At 35.5% G+C, this 22,038-nt stretch overlaps 2 protein-coding genes across 4 annotated transcripts; both read left to right on the plus strand.

Moving 5' to 3' along the window:
* The first annotated feature begins 2,253 nt into the window (after positions 1 to 2,253).
* Positions 2,254 to 12,079, plus strand: LOC133881670 (uncharacterized). Of its 3 annotated transcripts, none has more exons than XM_062320661.1 (22): positions 2,254 to 2,442; positions 2,633 to 2,693; positions 3,196 to 3,232; positions 3,583 to 3,713; positions 3,848 to 3,940; positions 4,121 to 4,219; positions 4,400 to 4,498; positions 4,679 to 4,798; positions 4,916 to 4,994; positions 5,085 to 5,218; positions 6,004 to 6,143; positions 7,231 to 7,281; positions 7,371 to 7,453; positions 7,538 to 7,592; positions 7,673 to 7,787; positions 8,366 to 8,900; positions 8,983 to 9,196; positions 9,333 to 9,403; positions 9,982 to 10,150; positions 10,249 to 10,378; positions 10,615 to 11,311; positions 11,644 to 12,079. In XM_062320661.1, exons 1-21 carry the CDS (start codon positions 2,332 to 2,334, stop codon positions 11,277 to 11,279), a joined length of 3,192 nt encoding a protein of 1,063 aa, XP_062176645.1. In that variant the 5' UTR covers positions 2,254 to 2,331; the 3' UTR covers positions 11,280 to 11,311; positions 11,644 to 12,079. The 3 variants fall into 3 exon arrangements, with proteins under 3 accessions (XP_062176645.1, XP_062176646.1, XP_062176647.1); XM_062320662.1 differs by having other exon boundaries at positions 3,860 to 3,940; XM_062320663.1 differs by lacking the exon at positions 4,400 to 4,498 and having other exon boundaries at positions 4,121 to 4,195; positions 4,733 to 4,798.
* Positions 12,080 to 13,751: 1,672 nt separating this feature from the next.
* On the plus strand, positions 13,752 to 20,978 carry LOC133881895 (beta-galactosidase 3-like). The gene is made up of 19 exons (XM_062320963.1): positions 13,752 to 14,351; positions 14,481 to 14,576; positions 14,708 to 14,820; positions 14,918 to 14,984; positions 15,091 to 15,183; positions 15,354 to 15,497; positions 16,032 to 16,120; positions 16,204 to 16,309; positions 16,720 to 16,807; positions 16,959 to 17,077; positions 17,354 to 17,518; positions 17,821 to 17,999; positions 18,098 to 18,207; positions 18,357 to 18,466; positions 19,024 to 19,134; positions 19,219 to 19,332; positions 19,465 to 19,667; positions 20,055 to 20,391; positions 20,507 to 20,978. The coding sequence occupies exons 1-19, from the start codon at positions 13,881 to 13,883 to the stop codon at positions 20,654 to 20,656; spliced, it is 2,865 nt and encodes a 954-aa protein (XP_062176947.1). The 5' UTR covers positions 13,752 to 13,880; the 3' UTR covers positions 20,657 to 20,978.
* The last annotated feature ends 1,060 nt before the right edge of the window (positions 20,979 to 22,038 follow it).

Raw genomic sequence — 22,038 nt, forward strand, 5'->3', positions numbered from 1 at the left:
GCTTTTGAACCCGTCTTGGTGGAATCATGATGGAGTTTTTTTTTTTTTTTTTAAAAAAAAAAAAAAAATTCTGATAGAGTGGATTTTATTATCATTGACTCAAGGTGGACAATAAATAGGAAAAAAGAAAAGAAGAAAAAGACTCGAGGTGGACACTCGAATAGCTAGAGACCACTAGATTCAACAAGCTAAAAAAGAGTTGGTCTGTCATTAATTGCAAGCCAAGTGGTCCATGTCCGAAATTTTACAATTTTGATGTTTGAATTATTTGCAATTCTAAGCAATAAATATAAGAAATTTTTTATAAAATTTATTCGTTCAAGATTGTATCGGGATTTCTACTCACTTGTTTAAATATGTAAGTTTTATAAAAGCTCTCACATTTAGTGTTCCGATTGCTAGTAATTCAAATACCAAATTATTAAAAATTTGAATCGAGTGCACACATCACTATAGAAGTCGAAGAGACAGGGGCGGAGCCACACTTTGCCAGCCCCCCCGAGCCAAATGTCTCTCCTACAAAAAAAAAAAATCTAAAAAAAAAAAATTTAATTAATTTTTACTCCTATTTTTTAAAAAATTTTATAGTTTTGGCCCCTCAAATTTTTTTTTTCAATTTGGCCCCTCCAAAACCTAAAAGTTGGCTCCGGCCCTGCGAAGAGATGACTTTGTTTCATAACATTTTTTTTTTAAAAAATAAAAAATAAATAACAGAGCAACTCAAAACACAAAATTTTCAATAAAATTCTTTCAGACTTTTTATTTTATTTTTTAATTATTAAAACCATTTTAACATTTATATCAAATTAGAATATATATATATATATATATATTTTTTTTTTTAAAAAATAATATACCTTTTAAAAGGCTAATTAATGGCACAAGCTATATCACCATCACTTCGATTGTGGACATAAACTACTCTGATTGATAAGTCCTTGGACATTTCTTTTTGTGGATGATTGTCCACTCCAAAAAGGAAGCAACCCTAGTTGAGTAGTTGTAGGACTATCTGATTATCTAGAAAACGAAATCTCTTCCTACCCTGCCAAATTCTCATTTAATGAAGATTATATATATATAATTTAATGAAGAGAATAAAGTTGAGGAAATAGGTACTTGAGAGATTAGTAATATAGAGGTCAAGGTCTAGATATTTTTATTTGCATAATTTTTGTATGCACCCCATTTCATTTGTGTCAGAATAACCATGGTCTATCTACCATGATTTATGACATTCCTTTGTTGTATATTAATAATATTATGGTCTACCATTGTTTAGCGGACCGGGCTCCCTTTCCAATCGGGCATGCAATTGTGAAAGGCCTGTCTTAATAGAGTCTACATGTCAAAACATTTATTTGAATAGGTGGGACCTTATTGAAAGCTTTTCACAATTAGAATCGAGCATGTTGCAGTTTGAGTAGGGAATTGCAGCCAATCCCGATCATTGTTTTAGCTAGTAGTTTTATGTTGTATTGTCTTGCACAACTGTACATATATACTTGTATTATAAATATTAAATCAACATTTGTTTAAAAAAATGTAACCTGGTAGAAAATGATGAACTTAATTATTTAAATTAACACTCTAACATTTTCTCTCGTATGTGAGCTCAAACTCCCATACGGCGAATGTTTGAGTCAAATTGATGTAAAATACTAGAGTTAGGGTTTAAACCCATTACCATGTTAAATAACTTTGAAATAAAATAAGAGATTTATGGCTTGTTAGGTATTTGATTTTTTGAAAAATTATGAATACCGACAAAATTTGAAATTTCTTGAAATTATGTTTGGATGGTTTATAAAAACTAAGACAAAATTAGAAAAAGTTAGATAAAATATGAATAGAATTTGAATTCTAAAAACAGTATTTGAAAAACCAAACTACCCAAACATGCCATTAATCATTCAAATTAATATTCTAACAACAAAGTAATGAATTATATAACTTAACTTTAATTCAAAATTATTAGTACAAATAAGGGTCCGTTTAGATTTGCGGTTTTAAAACGTGTGATTTGACCTTTCAAATCATTCATTTTGAAAAAATGCATTTTCAAACAATACACTTTACACGATTTTGTTTAAAATTGCACTTTCTTGTTGAAATTTCAAGAAACCAAAACATAGGGTTTAGGGCTCATGTTTCCAAGTTCGGCCCAGGCCCAGTCCTTATCTTCTAATAATCCGGCTCTCAGCCCAAAACTCAAGTAGCCCAACCCAAACACCACAAAAACCCCACGAATTTGTACGCAGAGGCATCCGAGTAGCAAGGTTTTCCAAAACCTTTGCTTTGCAGTCTCTCACTCCGCCAAACACAAGAGAGATGGGAAGGAAGAAGAAAGCGGAGGAGGGAGGCGAAGCGAGACCCCGAACCGAACACAGCCCTTCCACTGTGTTCGTCTCCAACTTGCCCTACTCTTTCACTAACTCTCAGGTACACTATTCCTATCTTACACTCCGTTTGGTTGCCGAGAAAACAAAGGAAAATAAAAGCTTATCAAAACTCAAAGAGGACATGTCGAAGGAGCTGAATAAGAAGAGTTTCGTTTATTCAGCTCTGTGCTGCGCGTGATTGAGTAAACCTGTGTAATAATTTTTATTTTTTTGTTTATTCTGTAATTCAGCTTGAAGAAACATTCAGCGATGTCGGACCGATCAGGCGGTGCTTCATGGTTACGCAGAAGGGTAAGCAGAAGTTCTATCCGATTGAATATGCATGGAATTTGAATAATTAGCAAGGGTTGTATATCATTCTGAAAGTCTAGATAGACTGCTGGAAGTAAATGTATAATTTTTCTTTTAAATGGAATTATACATTGGCATATGATCAATTAGCTGTTTATCATTTGAGTAAATAATATCAGACCGTCGGGAAAAATGTATTAGAGAATGGAGTAAGCTTGGATATGAGCTATAGTATTAACTTTGGCACCACCTATGGCAATGTTTCTGGTAGCCAGTGGTTATCAACACAAAATTCGAAGCCAGAACAATACCAAGCAAGTGCGAAAAGCCTTGGTAATTTATTGTTGTATTTCTTTAATGAAATGTTAGAGGTCATTTCCCCTAATTTTTTTTTTCAAATGTGATTTTTATCCCTTTTATGGTCTATTTGTATTGGATTTAATAATAATTTTCACCATTCACTCTAAATATGCTAATTTTTTTTCTTTCTAAATATTTGCAGGGTCAACTGAGCACCGTGGTTTTGGTTTTGTTCAATTGTAAGTTAACTTGAAGGTTATCAGTTACGGTTTTTACCACTTTTCTTAGGTTGACCAGTTGGTGTTGCTAGATATCTTTAAAAATTCAATAATTAGGGATTAGTAAGTTGTATGACATTCCCTTATTGTTTTGTTCTATGCTGAAAAGCTAGTTATGCAAAGCTCATATCCAGACTCAATGTTTTTCTGTGCAATAAGCTCAATGCGTTGTCATGCAGAAATTTTTAAAATTATTTACATTCTTCCCTACATTTTTTTGGTTGATTTTTAGCCTTTTCATACTCATTATTTAAATTATAATTAAGCCTTGCTTCTTTTACCTTTAACACAAATTATGCATTCATTTGCAGTGCTGTTACAGAAGATGCAAACCGTGCTATCGAGCTGAAGAATGGTTCATCTATTGGAGGCCGGAAAATTGCAGTCAAGCATGCTATGCATCGAGCTCCCCTCGAACAGCGGCGGTCAAAGGCAAATCAAGGTTGATATGCCTCGCTTTAGACTCAGAGTTTAAACATACAAACTCTTTTTGTATCATCTGCTTAACTCAAATTCATGCAAACCATTCACATTATCGCCAAACTTTTTCTCCTCTGTTTTTAATTCTTAATACAGTGGTTCATTCAGATGATATCTCCAAGTCTAAGAATGACAAGGATGGTAATGCTTCTGGGGCAGAAAAGCTTGCTTCAAACTCGGAGGAAGCAGGTTGCAAATCGTTATTTATCGATATTATATCCTTGCTTTAATTTCTCATATAATTTTAATTTAATGTTATTATATAATTTAATAATCATATTCTATTTTTATCTATCAATAATTTGCTATATTATGTTCTCCTTATTTCATTTTGATATTTCTTATTGATGCTTTTGAACAAAAATGCAGAGAAACCTGTGAGAGCCAGAAAAGCAGCTACTCTTTCTAGTGCTCTGGCGGTTAATGCCTCAGGGGCAGAAAAGCATGCTTCAAACTTGGAGGAAGCAGGTTGCAAATCGTTATTTACCGATATTATATCCTTGCTTTAATTTCTCATATAATTTTAATTTAATGTTATTATATAATTTAATAATCATATTCTATTTTCATTTATCAATAATTTGCTATATTATGTTCTCGTTATTTCATTTTGATATTTCTAATTGATGCTTTTGAACAAAAATGCAGAGAAACCCGTGAGAGCCAGAAAAGCATCTACTCTTTCTGCTACTCTGGCAGTTAATGCTTCTGGGGCAGAGAAACATGCTTCAAAGTTCGAGGAAGCAGGTTGCAAATCGTTATTTACCGATATTATATCCTTGCTTTAATTTCTTATATAATTTTAATTTAATGTTATTATATAATTTAATAGTCATATTCTATTTTCATCTATCAATAATTTGCTATATTATGTTCTCATTATTTCATTTTGATATTTCTATTTGATGCTTTTGAACAAAAATGCAGAGAAACCTGTGAGAGCCAGAAAAGCAGCTACTCTTTCTAGTGCTCCGGCAGTTAATGCTTCCGGGGCAGAAAAGCATGCTTCTGGGGCAGAAAAGCGTGCTTCAAAATTGGAGGAAGCAGGTTGCAAATTGTTATTTACCGATGTTATATCCTTGTTTTAATTTCTTATATAATTTTAATTTAATTTTATTATATTAAATCAAATTTTCTATGCTATGTTCTTGAACGAAAATGCAGAGAAACCCGTGAGAGCCAAAAAGACAGCTACACTTTCTAGTGCTCTGGCAGATAAAGGGGCTTGTTCAGAAAAGCAGAGGTACTTGATCTTCTTCCATATCTTGCCTAGTTTTTCCGGTGTCTTGTTCAAAAACTTTGCCATGATAAACTATCTTGATGTTTTATGAAGGGTTGCTAGGAGTGTCATATTTGGTGGTCTGCTTAATGCTGATATGGCTGACGATGTTCACAGAAGAGCCAAGGAGATTGGCACTGTTTGTTCTGTAACTTATCCTCTTCCAATAGAAGAGCTTAAACAGCATGGTATGGGTAATTCTTTTCTATTTGCACTGGGGGCAGGGTCAGGTCTGCTTGTTCAGTTGGATATTCAGTTCTTTGTCAGGGATCCACTTCAGATTCCCTTTAATTTACTGTGTACACATATACATCTCATCTAGGATGTGCTATGTAGAAGGCATTCCAATATATAGGCTCTGCAATCCCGTAATGCTTACAAAGCAGCTAGATGCTATATCTAAGTGAAAGTAACTTTCACGGCCTTGCTATTAGTTGGAACTATAGAATATAAGAGGTTTAATTTTGATTCTGCAACTGAATCAAAGTGCAGTTATGAAAAAAAAAGCGCGTCTGAATCAAAATGCAGAATTAGAATCACTGGGACTACAAAAGTCCCTTTTACTTCCTGAATGTAGAGGTGTTTCTTCACTTACTGAAAGAACATTAAAGCAAACTTGTTGGCTTTGGCGATTTTCAATGACAACAAAGTGTTATTGCACTAAAATTTATAGTATTCACTGATCTATGTGTGCCACTCCACATTTTTGCCATTTTATTGTATTTGTCGACATGGTTCTTGTCACTGGCTCTGACACCTATTTTCATGTCCAAAATGTATTCAGTTGCTGTATTTCATCTTTTCCGATGGTTTCAATTTTTGACATGCATGGTTGATTACAAAGGCCTTATTTGAAAGGCCAAACAAATTATTTTCTAGCTGACTGTTTCCAAACAAACAGGCATCTTGTAGTTGGGCATTGAATTTTCAGTTTGGGATGTTGAATTAGTTAAAACATGTGACATTTCTTCAGGTCTTGTGCAAGAAGGATGTAAAATGGATGCTTCAGCTGTCCTTTTTACTAGTGTTAAATCAGCACACGCTTCTGTAACAATGTTGCATCAGAAAGAGATAAAAGGGGGAATTGTTTGGGCACGTCAGCTGGGTGGTGAGGTAAAGCATATGTGAGACAGCTTAGTACAGTTTCAATGTTGCTTAAATGATCCAAAGGAAATGTTCCTTATTCAGATAACTGCTTTAAGTAATTCCATCAGTTTTTATTTTTGGCCTTGATGTTAGTTATCATAATTAGCAGTCTCTATTCTCGACCATGGTTCAAATAGATGCTAATAAGATGAGTCTCTATTCCATCGGTAAATTTTTGAAGTATATGTTGGAGAGATAGGGACAGGTGTTCTTGTATGCCTGTGTATACATATATATGGTACACAACAAACATAGGTGTGATTTATTTTTTTCCCTTTGGATGCATACCTTAGTATTGCCAGGTTATGAAGGCACTTTGATGCTTTTCATATTGCTTCTCCTGTTTGTAAAACAATTTTGTTCAGTACTTCCTGCCCTGTTTAGATTTCATCCAGAACCCCAAAGGGTTGACTCAAGTGGTAAAGGCCTTGGTCTTGGTGGCATTTTCCATCAGGTCTAAAGTTCGAATCTTCTTGAGTGCAAACAATTCTTTGGGGTCAGTTTGTCGGTGAAGCCTGAGTATTACCCAATCCGTGTGAAGGGGGAGCTTTGTACGGGTCTGAGGTTTGCCCGACAGGGGCAGGTACATGAAGTGGCATTGCCTTAGAGGGGTTCCTTGTCATCAAAAAAATATTTCATCAAGATCAAATTTTTTAGATTTGTGAATTTGCAGTTTTAGCCGCTGTGATGCTTTGCAACCATGTGTATGTTGGGAAAGCATCTAAGCAACTAGGAGATTTGTGCCTTCAGTTAGGCTCACCTGGCATTTCGACGTCTATGATATGTATGTCATCTGTCTGGTTTGGGTTCTTGTGGCCAACTTGCCGGGTATTGTCATCAACATAAAGACATGAGCTATGTGATAGGTGGAGTAGGGCTTGTTGGTATACTTCTCTTACAAGACTTGATATCTGAGGATTGATGTTTCCCTTTGTTGGTTAATCTGTCATGATGTTGGTGTTGTTATCATTCTTTGTTAGTTTTACTTTGTTTTCTGGAGTATTTTATTATATATTGCAGAGGAATTCTGATATCTTGTGAGTTTATTGGGCAGGGTTCCAAGACTCAGAAATGGAAACTTATTGTTAGGAATCTTCCTTTCAAGGTTTAAATCTAACAGAATTGTCAATATCACAATATTTTCTTGTTGCGAGGATGTCGACTTCTAAATCAATTATTTAAACATCAATGCAGGCCAAAGTGGATCAGATAAAAGATATGTTCTCATCAGCAGGATTTATCTGGGATGTATTTATTCCATGTAACCCTGATACGGGGTATATACCCTCATTATCCAAAGTGTCTTTATCTGCTGATGAAATATCATTCTTTTCTCATCATACCATTGTTTCCTTTTGCAGATTGTCTAAAGGTTTTGCATTTGTCAAATTCACATCCAAACAGGACGCAGAAAGAGTACGTGATTTATTCAGAGTGGTGAAGCCTTGGGGGTGTTGGATTTATATATTTTACAGTATTTTATTCTCCTTTTCCAGGCTATTCAAAAGTTCAATGGGCAAATTTTTTGGAAAAGGCCCATAGCTGTTGATTGGGCTGTTCCGAAGAAAGTATACAACAGTGGTGCTAATGCCATTCTTACTTCAGAAGATGGTAATTAAAATTCTGCTCTTTTTAAGGACACTGATTAGCCTTTTGCTACCTTCAGTTCCTTCTCTGTATTAAAGATACTCAAATGCTTATACATTTATGGATGGATATCTGAATATTTAAAAAATAATTAATGTTTTTTTCTCAATTGAGAATCAAGAGGATAGTTTTGTTGTGTGGGCTAATGAGCAATAGCTTGGCATTTGGCAGGATTCAATGTGACATTTGTAGAAAGTTGGTAGTCCTAGAGGTTGGAAGCAATTATGTAGGCATGTTTAAAAGTTTTGCTGTTGTGATGTTTGTATGTGTACCATAAAAGAACAGTGGGTGGGGAATCACTTTTGTATAAAACAGATTTTTTGGGTTCTCTACATTCTTGATTTAACGTAGATCTTGTATGGGAGATAAACTGCACTCTTCATACTATGGTCTGTGCCTTTCTTCCTGCCTGAGCCTTTTATCAAACTGTACTCTGTGATTACAACCTTTTTCGTTTGAACTGTTTATCCTTAATTTCTTTAGTAGTTAAATTAGAGGACGATAACTCTACATCTTAATGAATTAAACCGTCGACTTCACAGGACAACAAGATGGAAGAGACGAGGGAGGTGACAGTAGCAGTGAGGATTCAGAAGGTGATGTTGAGGACATTGGCAAAAGATCCCAGCATCCTGATGATATTGACAGTGCTTCAGACGACTTTAATACAACAGAGAAAGAAGAAATCCCTGTTGAAGTCGATTTTAACAAGGAAGCGGACATTGCAAGAAAGGTTCTTAAAAATTTGATCATATCATCTGCCAAAGGAACTCTTCCTTCATCAGTTGACGATATGATGATGCCCAAGAGAAAGGAGGAGCTGAATTTTGATAAAACCATTGGTATACCAAATAATTTAGCTGATGAGTCTGCAAAAGTATCAGGTGGTACTGAGGTTGTAAACACCAGCAAAAGCAAGGCATCAGATCCGAAACAGACCGAAGGAGAAGAGGATCTGCAGGGAACAGTTTTTATAAGCAACCTTCCTTTTGATATTGATAATGAGGAAGTGAAACAACGGTTTTCTGGATTTGGCGAAGTGCAGTCCTTTATTCCAGTCCTCCATCGAATCACCAAGTATGCTGTTCTTTTAACTTGGCATACTTCTGTACTTATGCCTTGCTGCAGTTGTGTTTTAATCTCCTCGTGCTTGTTGCAGGCGCCCAAGAGGAACTGGTTTTCTCAAGTTCAAAACGGTAGATGCAGCTACTGCTGCAGCTACAGCTGCGAACGTCGCATCTGGCTTGGGGATTTTTCTAAAAGGTAGGCAATTGAAAGTTTTGAAGGCGTTGGATAAAAAATCAGCTCATGATAAAGAAGTGGAGAGAGCCGAAAATGAGGTTCATGACCACCGCAACCTTTACCTGGCAAAGGTTGGTTCAGCTAATTTCCTCTTTCCTTCTTTATCAAGAAGTTCTAGGTTATGTTGGGTTTGCACTTCTGCAGTAGCATAGTTGTGAGGATTTATCTCTAATATGATCGTCATTTTCTTCCCAAAAATTTTAATAGGAAGGTCTTATTCTTGAGGGAACCCCAGCTGTGGAAGGGGTTTCAGCTATTGATATGTCAAAACGCCAAAAGTAAGTATTTCATAAATGAGATAATGTTGTTTTCTCTCTCTGATGAACTGGATCATTTAAGTTATGAATACAAGATGAAGCCAATCTTCCTTACTTGTGGCTTTGCATGGTGCACAACTATTTTCTAATCATATGAAAAAAAGAAAAAAGAAGAAGAAGAAGAAGAAGAAGAAAGTGTTTTCTAATCATATATGATGCTTGGATATTACTTTTGTTGATCATTTTGGCATGCATTTGCATTCTAGTTCAGCTTCTTTTTAGAATTTGGAAAAAAAGGAAAAGAAACTATCTGAGTTGTGTTTTGTGCTCTTCTCTCATTTTTATGTTTATTTATTTACTTTAAAGTCAAAAAGAAAAAGATGTGATTCTCTGGAGAAGACCCTTGAGAACTCCTGAGAAAGTGATATTCGTTTAAATTACTTTGTATCATAACTGTGGTCTTGTATTTATGATGGTTCTCAACAAGACATTGATGAAGCTTCTCAAATTCAAATGCTGAGATATTGTGCTGTGTCTGCAAAATACTGCATTCCTTTTGAATAGATTTTAACATGCCTGATCTTTTGGGGCCACTGCAGGTTGGAGAGGACAAAGACGACTAAGCTGCAATCTCCAAATTTTCATGTTTCGAGGACTAGACTTATTATATATAATTTACCAAAGTCGACGACTGAAAAAGGACTGAGAAAGCTTTGCATTGATGCAGTTACCTCACGAGCAACCAAGCAAAAACCAGTGATTAAACAGGTCGGCTACATCTATAACTATTTATGGGTGTTCAGTATATTTTCTTTTGTGTCTATATTTAAGAATTATTTTTCTCGTCTTTGATATTGTACATGCAGATAAAGTTCATGAAGGATGTGAAGAAAGGAAAGGTTGTTACAAAGAACAACTCACGAGGAGTTGCTTTTGTTGAGTTTACAGAGCATCAGCATGCACTTGTGGCCCTGAGAGTGCTTAACAATAATCCTGGTAACATTTTTTGTTGATTAATTATTACCTCATACTCCTATAATATTATGATTGGTGGCAAGTCCATTACACCAGAAATAATTCTTCCAATTTTAGTGTGACCAACTGTCATTTTGAGGTGTCGTGCCTCTGTAAAAGTTGAATGCATTGGTTTGTTTTTGAGATTGTTCACTAGAATCTGTTAATTCCACGCTATTCGCTATTCTAATTTAATGTAATTCATTGGCTACTTGTAGAAACTTTTGGTCCTGAACATCGCCCAATTGTGGAGTTTGCTGTTGATAATGTTCAGAAATTGAGGCAACGGAAAGCTAAGCTACAGGCTCAGCAGCATGCCACCCGTGACGATCGAACTTTTGTGCGGCGGCAGAGTGATGAAACTCCCACACCAAATGCACATCTGGACAAAAAGAAGTCCGAAAAAAGGAAATCAAGAGGTGATGATAGATCAGTGAAGGATTCAGTGTCCAATAAAGTGGAGGGCAGAGCTACTAAGAAGCCAAAAAACAATCTAGCTAGTGGAAAGGCAAAAGAGTTTTCATCTAAAGAAAAACCAGAAGGCTCCCAATGGAAGTCAAAGAATCACCAAGCCGGCAAGAATCCTGGTAGTGGAGGATCACCCAAGGGCAACACGGCAGCCAAAGTTGCCCAAACCTTAAAATCTTCCTTGGAAGCAGATGTACAACCAAGAAAGAGGAAGCTGCAAAATCAGAAGGAAGAAAGAGATTTGAAGAGAAGAAGAAAGCCAAAAAAGAGTGAAGGCCCTGAGGGGAAAGGCGCAGTAGATAAACTTGACATGCTAATCGAGCAATATAGATCCAAGTTCTCAAGGCAGAGTTCTGTGAAAACTGATGGTGAAAAGCAAGGTTCTAGACAGCTTAGAAGATGGTTCCAATCCTAACTGTCCATTAGCAAGTTTTGTAGAATTTTGTGGTAAGTTACTCTATATACAAATTTTGATGTAATTGTGCAATTGCTATAGATTTGTATATTTGTTTAAATTTTTGACAACTATGGGGTAATTCATCCCGTGAACTGAAAGAAACATTTGAAACACGAGAAAATCTTTTTAAGGCTAGTTACTGACAAAACAAAAGTTGTGCACCTGGCGTATTTTGTGTCGTGGACTACAACACGTACAGCATATGATTTTCATATTGATATCCCGTGACCCACGACACTACAGCTTTTTGGCCCTATTCTCATGACTTCTGTTTGGGGTACACAATTTTTACTACAATTTTTTTTACATACTGACGTGGCAGGCTCATCCCACCTCAGCTGCTCCTTCTACACCTGCACTGACGACTCTTAACTACCTTGCTTGGGTTTTCATAGAGACCCATGGCTAGGCAGTGTGGATCTCCTCTCACGGTGTGGTGGTGCAATTGTGGTAAGTGCTATATGAATTGTCATGTCAGTTTGCAAGGAATTTATAAGAAAACTTGTAATACCCCAAATATTTGATCTATTCTCATTTCCTCTCTCTCCTCGTGTGTTTGTTTTTTTTTGATGCGGAATCGTAGTGAGGAATTTATAAGAAAAATTGTAATACCCCAAATATTTGATCTATTCTCATTTCCTCTCTCTCTCCTTGTGTGTTTGTTTTTTTTTTGACGCGGAGTCGTAGGATGGGCTTCTTTTTCTTGGAAGGGATTTAATTTACATGGTGTAATTCATGATAAATGTCATTTTCTCTTAGCTGTGGTATGATGACAAACAGCTTGTATGCATATTAAAAGAAGACAAAAGGAGGGCATCTTATGTCACTTTTTGTCACCTTATCCTCCCCTTCCCACTTCCCACTATCATTCCCAATTCAATCCAGATCAAGTAATCACTCAATCGCTTTCGTTAACGTTTCTCATTATAAGATTCTTCCAATTAATTCCTACAGGAATTTAGCATTTCAAAGAATGGCATTTTGCCATCTTCGTTCAATTATCGACTTTCATGTTTGAACGGTTCTTTTCCTTCTGGGTATCTTATGCTATATCGATCACGCATGTGGAATAGAATAAGATTGAAATAATTTCTTTCAACCCAATCTATTAAATTGATATCGGTTGTCATAGTATTTGATTTTCATGTCTTTTTAATTTTTACATGCATTCTTAATTGAGCATGTTCTAAGGACATATGTCAATTTAATAAGCTGGGTTGAAGGGAGAAAATTTCGTCCATAAGAAAATTGCAAGTTGGTTGTGACAATTTCATGGATTAAAACTTTCCTCTTTTAACCATTGTGTGAGGAAATTTATGTTGTACGATTTTACAAGTTAATCTCTCAATTTGACGAGAAAATGTGCTTTCATTTTCATTAAAGGGGCAATTCTGCACAAATTAACAACTCAGGAGTACAAAAGAAAATTGTATGCTTAAAAGGTATTAGAAGTTGAACAAGATCAAGTTGCCTATGAAATCAGTGTGGTTTTGTTTGTTAATGCATTTTAAGGGGTGTTTTTTTTTTTTTTTTTTTTTTAATAAAAGTATTTTCATAAGACATAAATGTAAAAATTATTATTTTATTTAATGTTTCAATTATTTATTAATATTTTTGTTTCCATAAAGGAGCCCTGAATCGTTTGCCGAAAAGGTCCAATACAATGACGTGTGAATCCTTATTATTCCTTAGCATACCCATAATGAAAAATAATATGACACGTGTAATTCTCATGCATACAAATAAAAAAAAGAAAAAGAAAAAGAAAAAAAAGTCAAGAAGCTTGTACCTTCTCTACTCACGTCACATGGGTTGTCACTGAGGGTCATACAAGAGTTGGTTTTTTTGAAAAAGAGACTCTCTTTTTGGGGAAAAAGGCAGGATGGGGCATCCAATGTTCCATCATTTTCCAAGAATCAATCATTTTCACTCCTTTATATTATAGAAATGATCTGCCTCTCACTAACAACACACTAAAGATTTTGCCAATGGATAAATATGATATAAGCATAAAAAAACTACCAGTATTTTTTGTTATTACGTCAAAATATTTCTTATTTTTGGGGTAATTAGTTAAATTTATTGCCAACACTTTTTCGGGTCTATATCATCATCTTCATTTCACACTTCCCCATACGGATACAGAATATACATCCAAAAAGAAAGGGATATGAAACCATAGATTTTTTTTTTTGCTGTCACATGTTATTATTATGTTACTTTTTTTTTTTTTTTTTTTTTTGGATGAATTTCATTTTTATGTTTTACTATTTACTCTGACATTATCATGTAAGAGGGAGACGCATAAAATTAGATTTCGTTAGAGCCACTTATTATTTTATTTTATTTTTTCTGAGCCATTATATATTAAAGACAAAAGGCAAATCCATGAAGAAGCCAACATGAAAAACGAAGGCTCAGCCATAAAGCAGGACCACGATGCAGTTGGGTCACACACATTTACCTTCTTCCTCTACATAATCATTGTCACGATGCATTTGTAGTGTAGCATATGAAGCTGTAATTCTGAATGTCACTCTTTTGAGCCTACTGTTATGTATGTATATAAAGCAACGATATAGTAGTTCGAGACAAACAGACTGGCTTGCTACAGAGAGGTGGCCACATTACAATCTCTTCTTCCCACATTCCATCTTCTTCTTCTTCTCTCTCTCTCTCTCTCTCCGTGGACGCCACCTTTTTGAGTTGCTTGTCACTGTGGGCACAAAGCAGCAAAATGGTTCAGAGAAATGGGTTCTTGTTTTGTTGCAGAGTGGTGGTATAAACAACCACTTCTTCAATTCCCACATCTCACATTGCTTCATTTCTCAGTCTGTGTGTGTGTGTGCGCGCGGAGAGAAAATGGAAGCTAACTCAGCTTCCAAATGGGTTTTGCTCTGTATGGTTTTGTTTGTCAGTCTACAGCTGACAATGTGCCATGTCACCTACGATAGGAAGGCACTTGTCATTAATGGGCGGAGGAGAATTCTCTTTTCTGGCTCAATACACTACCCCAGGAGCACCCCCGAGGTATAAGTATTTTTTTTTCCCACATTTATCTAAGAAAATGTGGCTGATATGGGAAACTTCTGACACTTTTATTTATTTATATATATATATATATATATTTAATGAACAATGTGGATGTAATATATGCAGATGTGGGAAAGTCTAATACAGAAAGGCAAAGATGGGGGTTTGGATGCTATAGATACCTATGTGTTTTGGAATGTTCATGAACCTTCTCCTGGCAATGTACTTTGATTTTACTCATTTTCTTCACTTGTACTGTCTTTCTTCGTTTTGTGTTATTTTTCTTACACTTGCTGTTAAATATTACTAACTGATATGAGTTCTGATTTTTTGTTGTAATTTTTGGGGTTTAGTATAATTTTAAGGGGAGATATGACTTGGTTCAGTTTATCAAGATGGTCCACAAAGCTGGGCTATACGTGCATCTTCGCATTGGGCCTTATGTTTGTGCGGAGTGGAATTTTGGGTAACAAAATCATCTTTTCTGGTGATATTGATGGGTTTCTGTTCTTCAAATTCATTTCTTTCATCACTTTTTGATTTCTTTTTCCTCTTTATCTCAGGGGGTTTCCGGTTTGGTTGAAATATGTTCCAGGCATTAGCTTTAGAACAGATAATGAGCCTTTCAAGGTCAGGATGATTGATGGAAACTGCATATGTGAAAGTCTGTTCAGAATATGTTGCCCTCTGTAACTTTTCAACTAATATGAGTATCTTTCATTTCTTGGTATTGCAGTTGGCAATGCAAAGATTTACCCAGAAAATTGTTCAAATGATGAAAGATGAAAAGCTGTTTGAGTCTCAAGGTGGCCCCATTATCCTCTCTCAGGTATGGTTTTTGGAAAATTAACTCTTGTATTTTGCACTATTATATCTGGCATATAAGTCTTTCTGCACAACTATTTGTGCTATCTCTTACACATTATCAAATTTTGCAACTTCATTATGTTCATTTTATTAATTTATTTATATATCTTTGTATTAATTTTCCCTATGCAGATTGAGAATGAATATCAGCCTGAAGGCAGAGCATTTGGAACTGCAGGTCATGCATACATGACTTGGGCTGCAAAGATGGCTGTTGGAATGGGCACCGGGGTCCCATGGGTTATGTGCAAGCAAGACGATGCCCCGGACCCAGTGGTAATGAAACTTAATCTTCTTGAACATGAAACACATCTTACTCCATGTATCTTCTTATAAATTAAAAATTATACCAGATAACCTTTCCTGTCTCTTTTTTGTTTTGTTGCATTTTATAAAAGGGTGACCATTTATGTTCGTGTGTCGAGACATTGTTATAAGATTATATAGGTTAACCCTAACCCGACCAATTTAATTAAACGGGTTAGACCCCTTAATTGTAATCCGCTAATTTTGTATTGGGTTCATAGGTCGAATAAAAAATTTCCAACTCTAATTTTGTTAGTGTTAAAATTTTGCTATCAGGATTTTAAGTATCCCATTAATTGCTCTATTATTGGTATATTCTCACTAGTTTGTGTACTGCAAAGAAGCTCTTTCTTACCTGTAAATGCAATTCTCAAATATGACCACTGTACGTGCTGTAAGAAACTAATGAAAATCTATTTGTGAGAAAAAGTGGACAAGACCTTTCTCTATTTTGCTTTTGTAGTGGAAGTTTCAAATCCATCTTTCTGTAAATCTTGCTGGCAGATAAACACATGCAATGGCTTTTATTGTGACTACTTCTCTCCAAACAAACCGTACAAACCCACACTATGGACTGAGACATGGAGTGGCTGGTAACTTTTACATCCCCTTCACTTTTGAAGCAATTCTATAAGATATAGTAATTAATCTACTAGCCTTCTGTCTCTTTTTTAAGGTATACAGAATTTGGTGGCCCAATTCACCAGCGACCGGTGGAAGATTTGGCATTTGCAGTCGCTCGTTTCATTCAGAAGGGAGGCTCCTTTGTAAATTATTACATGGTCAGTCACTATTCATGTTTCCACTGCATTTAACATCTGTTGAAACTGGTTCAATATTTGTCACTAATTTCATGTTAAAAAAATGGGAGATGATTTTTATTTTGGCGTCCTGAATACTTTGAATATCAAAGCTAATGGGAAACAACTTCCTTGCTGCTCTTTTGATTTCCTAGAAAACATTTATATCAACTTTGCATTCTATGAAGTTTTAGATTACAATGGAAATTGTGTAATTCTTAATGTTCTTACTTTACATGCACGTTATCCACTAGCAAATGAAAATTATCTCTTGCAAGAAGTCTGCCAAATTTACGTTTGCTAGGACCTGATTCATTCCACTATGCATTACACCTAACAAATATGGCAATGTTAATGTGGAAAATTAATCTGATGTTCATTGTTTTCTGCAGTACCATGGAGGAACAAACTTTGGAAGAACTGCCGGTGGCCCTTTCATTACTACCAGCTATGACTATGATGCTCCCGTTGATGAATATGGTGAGAAATTTGAGCCCATATCCTCCATTCCAAAAGAAACTAATTTATAAACTGTTAGACATTATTCTTCATTTTAATGTTTGATATAATCAATTAATTAATAAGTCAGTTTGTCAAACTTAAGCTTGGTTTCATCTTGCTAATGTGATAGGCTTGATAAGGCAGCCCAAGTATGGCCATCTGAAGGAACTCCATAAGGCTATTAAGTTATGTGAACGAGCTTTGGTTAGCGCTGATCCTACTGTCATATCCTTGGGAAATTATGAAAAGGTTTGTTGTGTTCTCTATACTAAGGGTGTCAAGAATGACATTCTTTAAACTTTCTATAATAGATTTTAGTATAATCTTGGAGTAATAACCTAAAATGCTGCTTCACAATTTCTGTTAAAGTCATCTTTCCAAAATATACTTGAAGCATCTCTCACTTCACCTTAACATTCTTTTGCTGATTCTGGTTCTATAATGGTTGCCAAATTGATTTTTTATTTTTCTCTTTTTTCTTTCCTTTTCCCTAAAACTGATTGACTCAGTATTAACATTATCCAGGCACAAGTATTCTCTTCCAAGTCAGGAGGCTGTGCAGCTTTTCTCTCGAATTACAATCCAAGGTCAGCTGCAAGGGTGACTTTCTATAACAAGCACTACCACCTGCCACCTTGGTCCATAAGCATCCTTCCTGATTGCAACAATGTTGTCTTCAACACTGCTAAAGTAAGTGAAATGGCTATTGGAACTACTAAATCCATCTTGGTTTGTGCAAGATTTCACGTATGTACGTATGTATAAGACGAATGAACTTTATGATATGTGATCATCACTATTATGATGAAGCATGACTTGTCAAAGAATTTTGATACACACTCGTTTTGCTAACATAGATTTTCAATCAAATAAGTGTGGCCTGTTCAAATTTATTATGGATAGAAACATATTCATCAGTCTGCTTAGTTCCATCCTATTAAAGTTTATAATGCATGCTGAGATGCATAACTTTTTTGCCATCATAATTGCAGGTTGGAGTTCAGACATCCCAAATGCAAATGTTGCCCACTAATATTGAGTTTCATTCATGGGATACATTTAATGAAGACTTATTGTCAGCTGATGATGAATCAAAGATGAGTGTCTTTGGTCTCTTGGAGCAGTTGAACGTCACCAGAGATACTAGCGATTATCTCTGGTACACTACCAAGTAAAGTTTAATCCTTCTGATATTTCCTTTTTGTTCTAATGATGTTGAATATCTTTATGTAGTGACAAAAACTTACAGTAGAAAAATTATGTCTCCAGTGTTGATATTAGTTCATCAGAATCATTTCTGCATCAAGGCCAACATCCAACTCTCACTGTGCAGTCAACTGGCCATGCTATGCATGTCTTCATCAATGGCCATCTTTCAGGTACAGCATTGAATTTCTTGTTTTCTGAAAGTGAGCAAATACAACTGGACGAACTTTGTTATTCAGTGGGTTAAAAAAATATAGAGAGAGAGTTTAACTTTTATTATATGTCAACAGTTATTAAAGATTTGTGTGTGATTTACTAATAGGGTCGGCCTTTGGGACTCGGGAGAGCTTGAGATTTACTTATACAGGGAATGTTGACCTGAAAGCTGGAAGGAACAGAATTTCACTACTCAGTATAGCTGTTGGATTGCCAGTTAATACTCCAATCCCCACTTTAATCATATTTATTGGTATCTATAAGCTGCTACTTGTCCGAGTATGTCCTAGCAGCTTATAATAAGGGTATGTTTAGATTTGCAGTTTCAAAACGTGCGATTTAAAACATAGCGATTTGAAAACACAATTTTTAAAAATACAGTTAAGTATTTGGTAAAATCGCAGCTTAGTTTTTAAAATCTTACGTTTTTCAAGACAAACCCTCTAACCTACGGTTTGAAAACGCATATTTTTCTACATTTTCAAACCTCAATTTTTTAAAAACGTACTCTCAAATGATATATTTTCCGTGATTTTGTTTAAAATCACACTTTTAACCTGTGAAATCGCAGGGCGAAATAGACTCCAAGTCAGAAAGCAAAATATTTGGAAAGAAAAACTATGGGAATTTAATTTCTGTAATTTTTGTGACTTCCAGTGCCATGTAATTTGACTTATTTAGATTCTCTGTCGACAAAGAAATCTCATTCTGATATCGAATATTTTCTTAGTCAGTTCAACTGATCATTTCTTTTTGGTGTGTTGTTGTTGAAGAACAATGGTCCACACTTTGAGATGAGAAGCACCGGAATCCTTGGACCAGTTGTCATACATGGGCTAGACCAGGGAAAAAGGGACTTGTCCTGGCAGAAATGGTCTTACAAGGTCTAAGAATATCCCTTCTGCATATTTTGATGACTTGTGAATTATTTGAAGAGTTTCTGCCTCACAGCTGTATCTTTTATACAGGTTGGGCTTAAAGGAGAAGCCATGAATTTAGGTTCTCGAAACTCTCTCTCATCAGTTGATTGGATGCAAGGGTCCCATGTGGCAGAGAAACAACAGCCACTGACATGGTATAAGGTATGGGGACAACTGACAAGAAAGGAGTCTTTCACACTATGGTTTTTGTTTCTTCTTTATGCTGTTTGATGGGGTCGGAATTTATTCAAAACCTATAAGAAGTACTTGTTAACATTTCATTTGAACCTGCAGACCCATTTTGATGCACCAGAAGGAGAAGAGCCATTGGCTTTGGACATGACAGGTATGGGGAAGGGTCAAGTGTGGATCAATGGACAGAGCATTGGAAGATATTGGAATGTCTATGCTAGAGGTAATTGCAGTGGATGCAGTTATTCTGATACCTTCCGGCCTATAAAGTGCCAATTTGGTTGTGGCCATCCAACTCAACAATGGTACAGACTTTTTCAGATGTCTCATTCATTGTTAGAATATAAGTTAAATGATTAAATTCATCCATTCCAATCGGCTTAAACTTTTAGAATAAGTAGCGATTCAACATGGTATCAGAGCAAAAGTCATGAGTTCAAACTTTGTCTTCATCATTCATCTTTCATTTCAATTAAATATTTTACGTGTTGGGCATCACTTATTAATGGAGAGTTTGAGTCTACATATAAAGGGGAGTGTTAGAATATAAATTAAATTATTAAATTCATCCATTCCTATCGGCTTAAGCTTTTGAGGCAACTGGTAATTTAACATCCATGAACTATAGAAAAGTTGAGATAAAATGATGGTGTGCTGCTATCTCAATCCCATCTAATATTACATGTTTTCAGGTACCATGTTCCTCGGTCATGGTTGAAGCCAACCAAAAATCTATTGGTATTTTTTGAGGAAATTGGTGGGGATTCATCTAGAATTAAACTTGTGAAGAGATCAGTTACAAATATCTGCGCAGAGGTCTCTGAGTATCACCCAAGCATTGAGAATTGGCAGGTTGAGGGAGATGGAAAATCAGAACTGCTAGGCATGCCTAAAGTTAGCCTACATTGTGCACCTGGACAATACATTTCTGCAATTAAATTTGCAAGTTTTGGAACCCCATCTGGGACTTGTGGGAGTTTCCAACATGGGACCTGTCATGCACCAAGCTCCGGCACTGTCTTAGAGAAGGTACTCAGACTGCTCTTTAATTTCTTCAGTTCACATTCATCAAGTTTTGAAAATTTCTATTCAATACCATTCTAAAACCAATCAAAATTCACATATATTCTGTCCGGATTTCCAGAAATGCGTCGGTCAGCAGAAATGCTCGGTGACGGTATCAAACGGTAACTTTGGTGCAGACCCATGTCCAAACTTGTTAAAAAAATTATCAGTGGAAGCTGTATGTGCCCCTACAGATACTGCAACAGCCAGACCCAATTCAAGGGTTTGAGAAGAAGAAAAGGAATTCTAACTGCATTACAACAAAGGAACAACTATATTCATTTCAGCTTGCATTAGAAGCATTTTTGAAGTAGCAGAAATGGGATTAAATGGATAAAAGAGTATTGGAATTCGAGTTCTTGTCAGATTTGTGGAATCACACATTCATATATTGCAAATGTAAGCAAGGTGTAGGTAAGGTTTCTGAAAGTGAAGAACAAACAGCACGAAATAATTGGAAGTATCTCAACCTCAATGCTAAGCAGTTGAGGTCTTCTTCCCTCATGATCAAAAAGGAATTTCATGACAGTAGCACACTGCACTTTTCAAAACCCACTTATTATGAGGTATCCTTTTTTCTAGTGTACCAAATTTCTAGTGTGGGTTGTCCTTTTTCTATGATGCTAATGGACATCAATGGGGTCCTCATTACTTTTCAAGTAAGCATAAGATAGAAGGTGAGGTTGGAATTCAAGGACCAAGAAAAAGCAATGACTTTATGCATGCTTGCACAGAGAAGCAGCAACCTAAATTAAGAATAATCCAAATCTCTTAACATGTTTATATATTAATCCTAAAATAAGCAAAATCCAGGTGTACATGTTTTTTATTAAAAAAAAGAAAGAAAATCTTTTCAGAATCAGCTGCAGCTCATCTTTCTTTTCACCAATAATCATGTCTGTAATGAAAATTGGTACTGCCTTCTACACTACTGGCCATCTGATTGCAACATAAACACAGTTTTAGTTACTACCAAACCAATTATAAAAAAGAAAATATTCCACTAATAATATCTATAACAATGCCATTCGAGCAATACCTTTAAGAAAAAAGATAAAATAAATTAAAAAATAAAAATAAAACCCAGAATCACAAGTCCCTTACAAACTAACGGTTCACGTGACACTTACGACTTCAGTCGCTAAATATATGCACCGTCACGTAGCAGCTTACATAACATCTATCATGTTTACATATTGACGTGATAATTCACGTAACACTTATTACACCAAACACTAAAATGTGGACAGAGATTAACTTAGATCGGGGAATATCATTAACTTTTAAAATAGAACCAAAGAATATTCCATTATAATTTAAAGAATAAATTGTTGGGTCCACACCTGCTGAGTCAAAACTTTAAAAGTAGAGGTGCACAGGTCAACATACGAACCTCACTGGATACGCTGACATAAGCTCACGGGAAGCACTACGTACAGAAACTATTCTCTTCCGGTCCCATTCCTAGACGTTTGCAAGTGGAAATTATTCTCTGCATATGCCTCTACTTTATAGTTTATACGATGCTCTTCAACTTAAAATAAGCAGAATTTAATCATCATACTATTACTATTTATTGTTAACCTTTTTTAATTTGTTCACCGTAGCCTA

This window comes from Alnus glutinosa, chromosome 11, assembly GCF_958979055.1.
Source record: "Alnus glutinosa chromosome 11, dhAlnGlut1.1, whole genome shotgun sequence".
Lineage (NCBI taxonomy): Eukaryota > Viridiplantae > Streptophyta > Magnoliopsida > Fagales > Betulaceae > Alnus > Alnus glutinosa.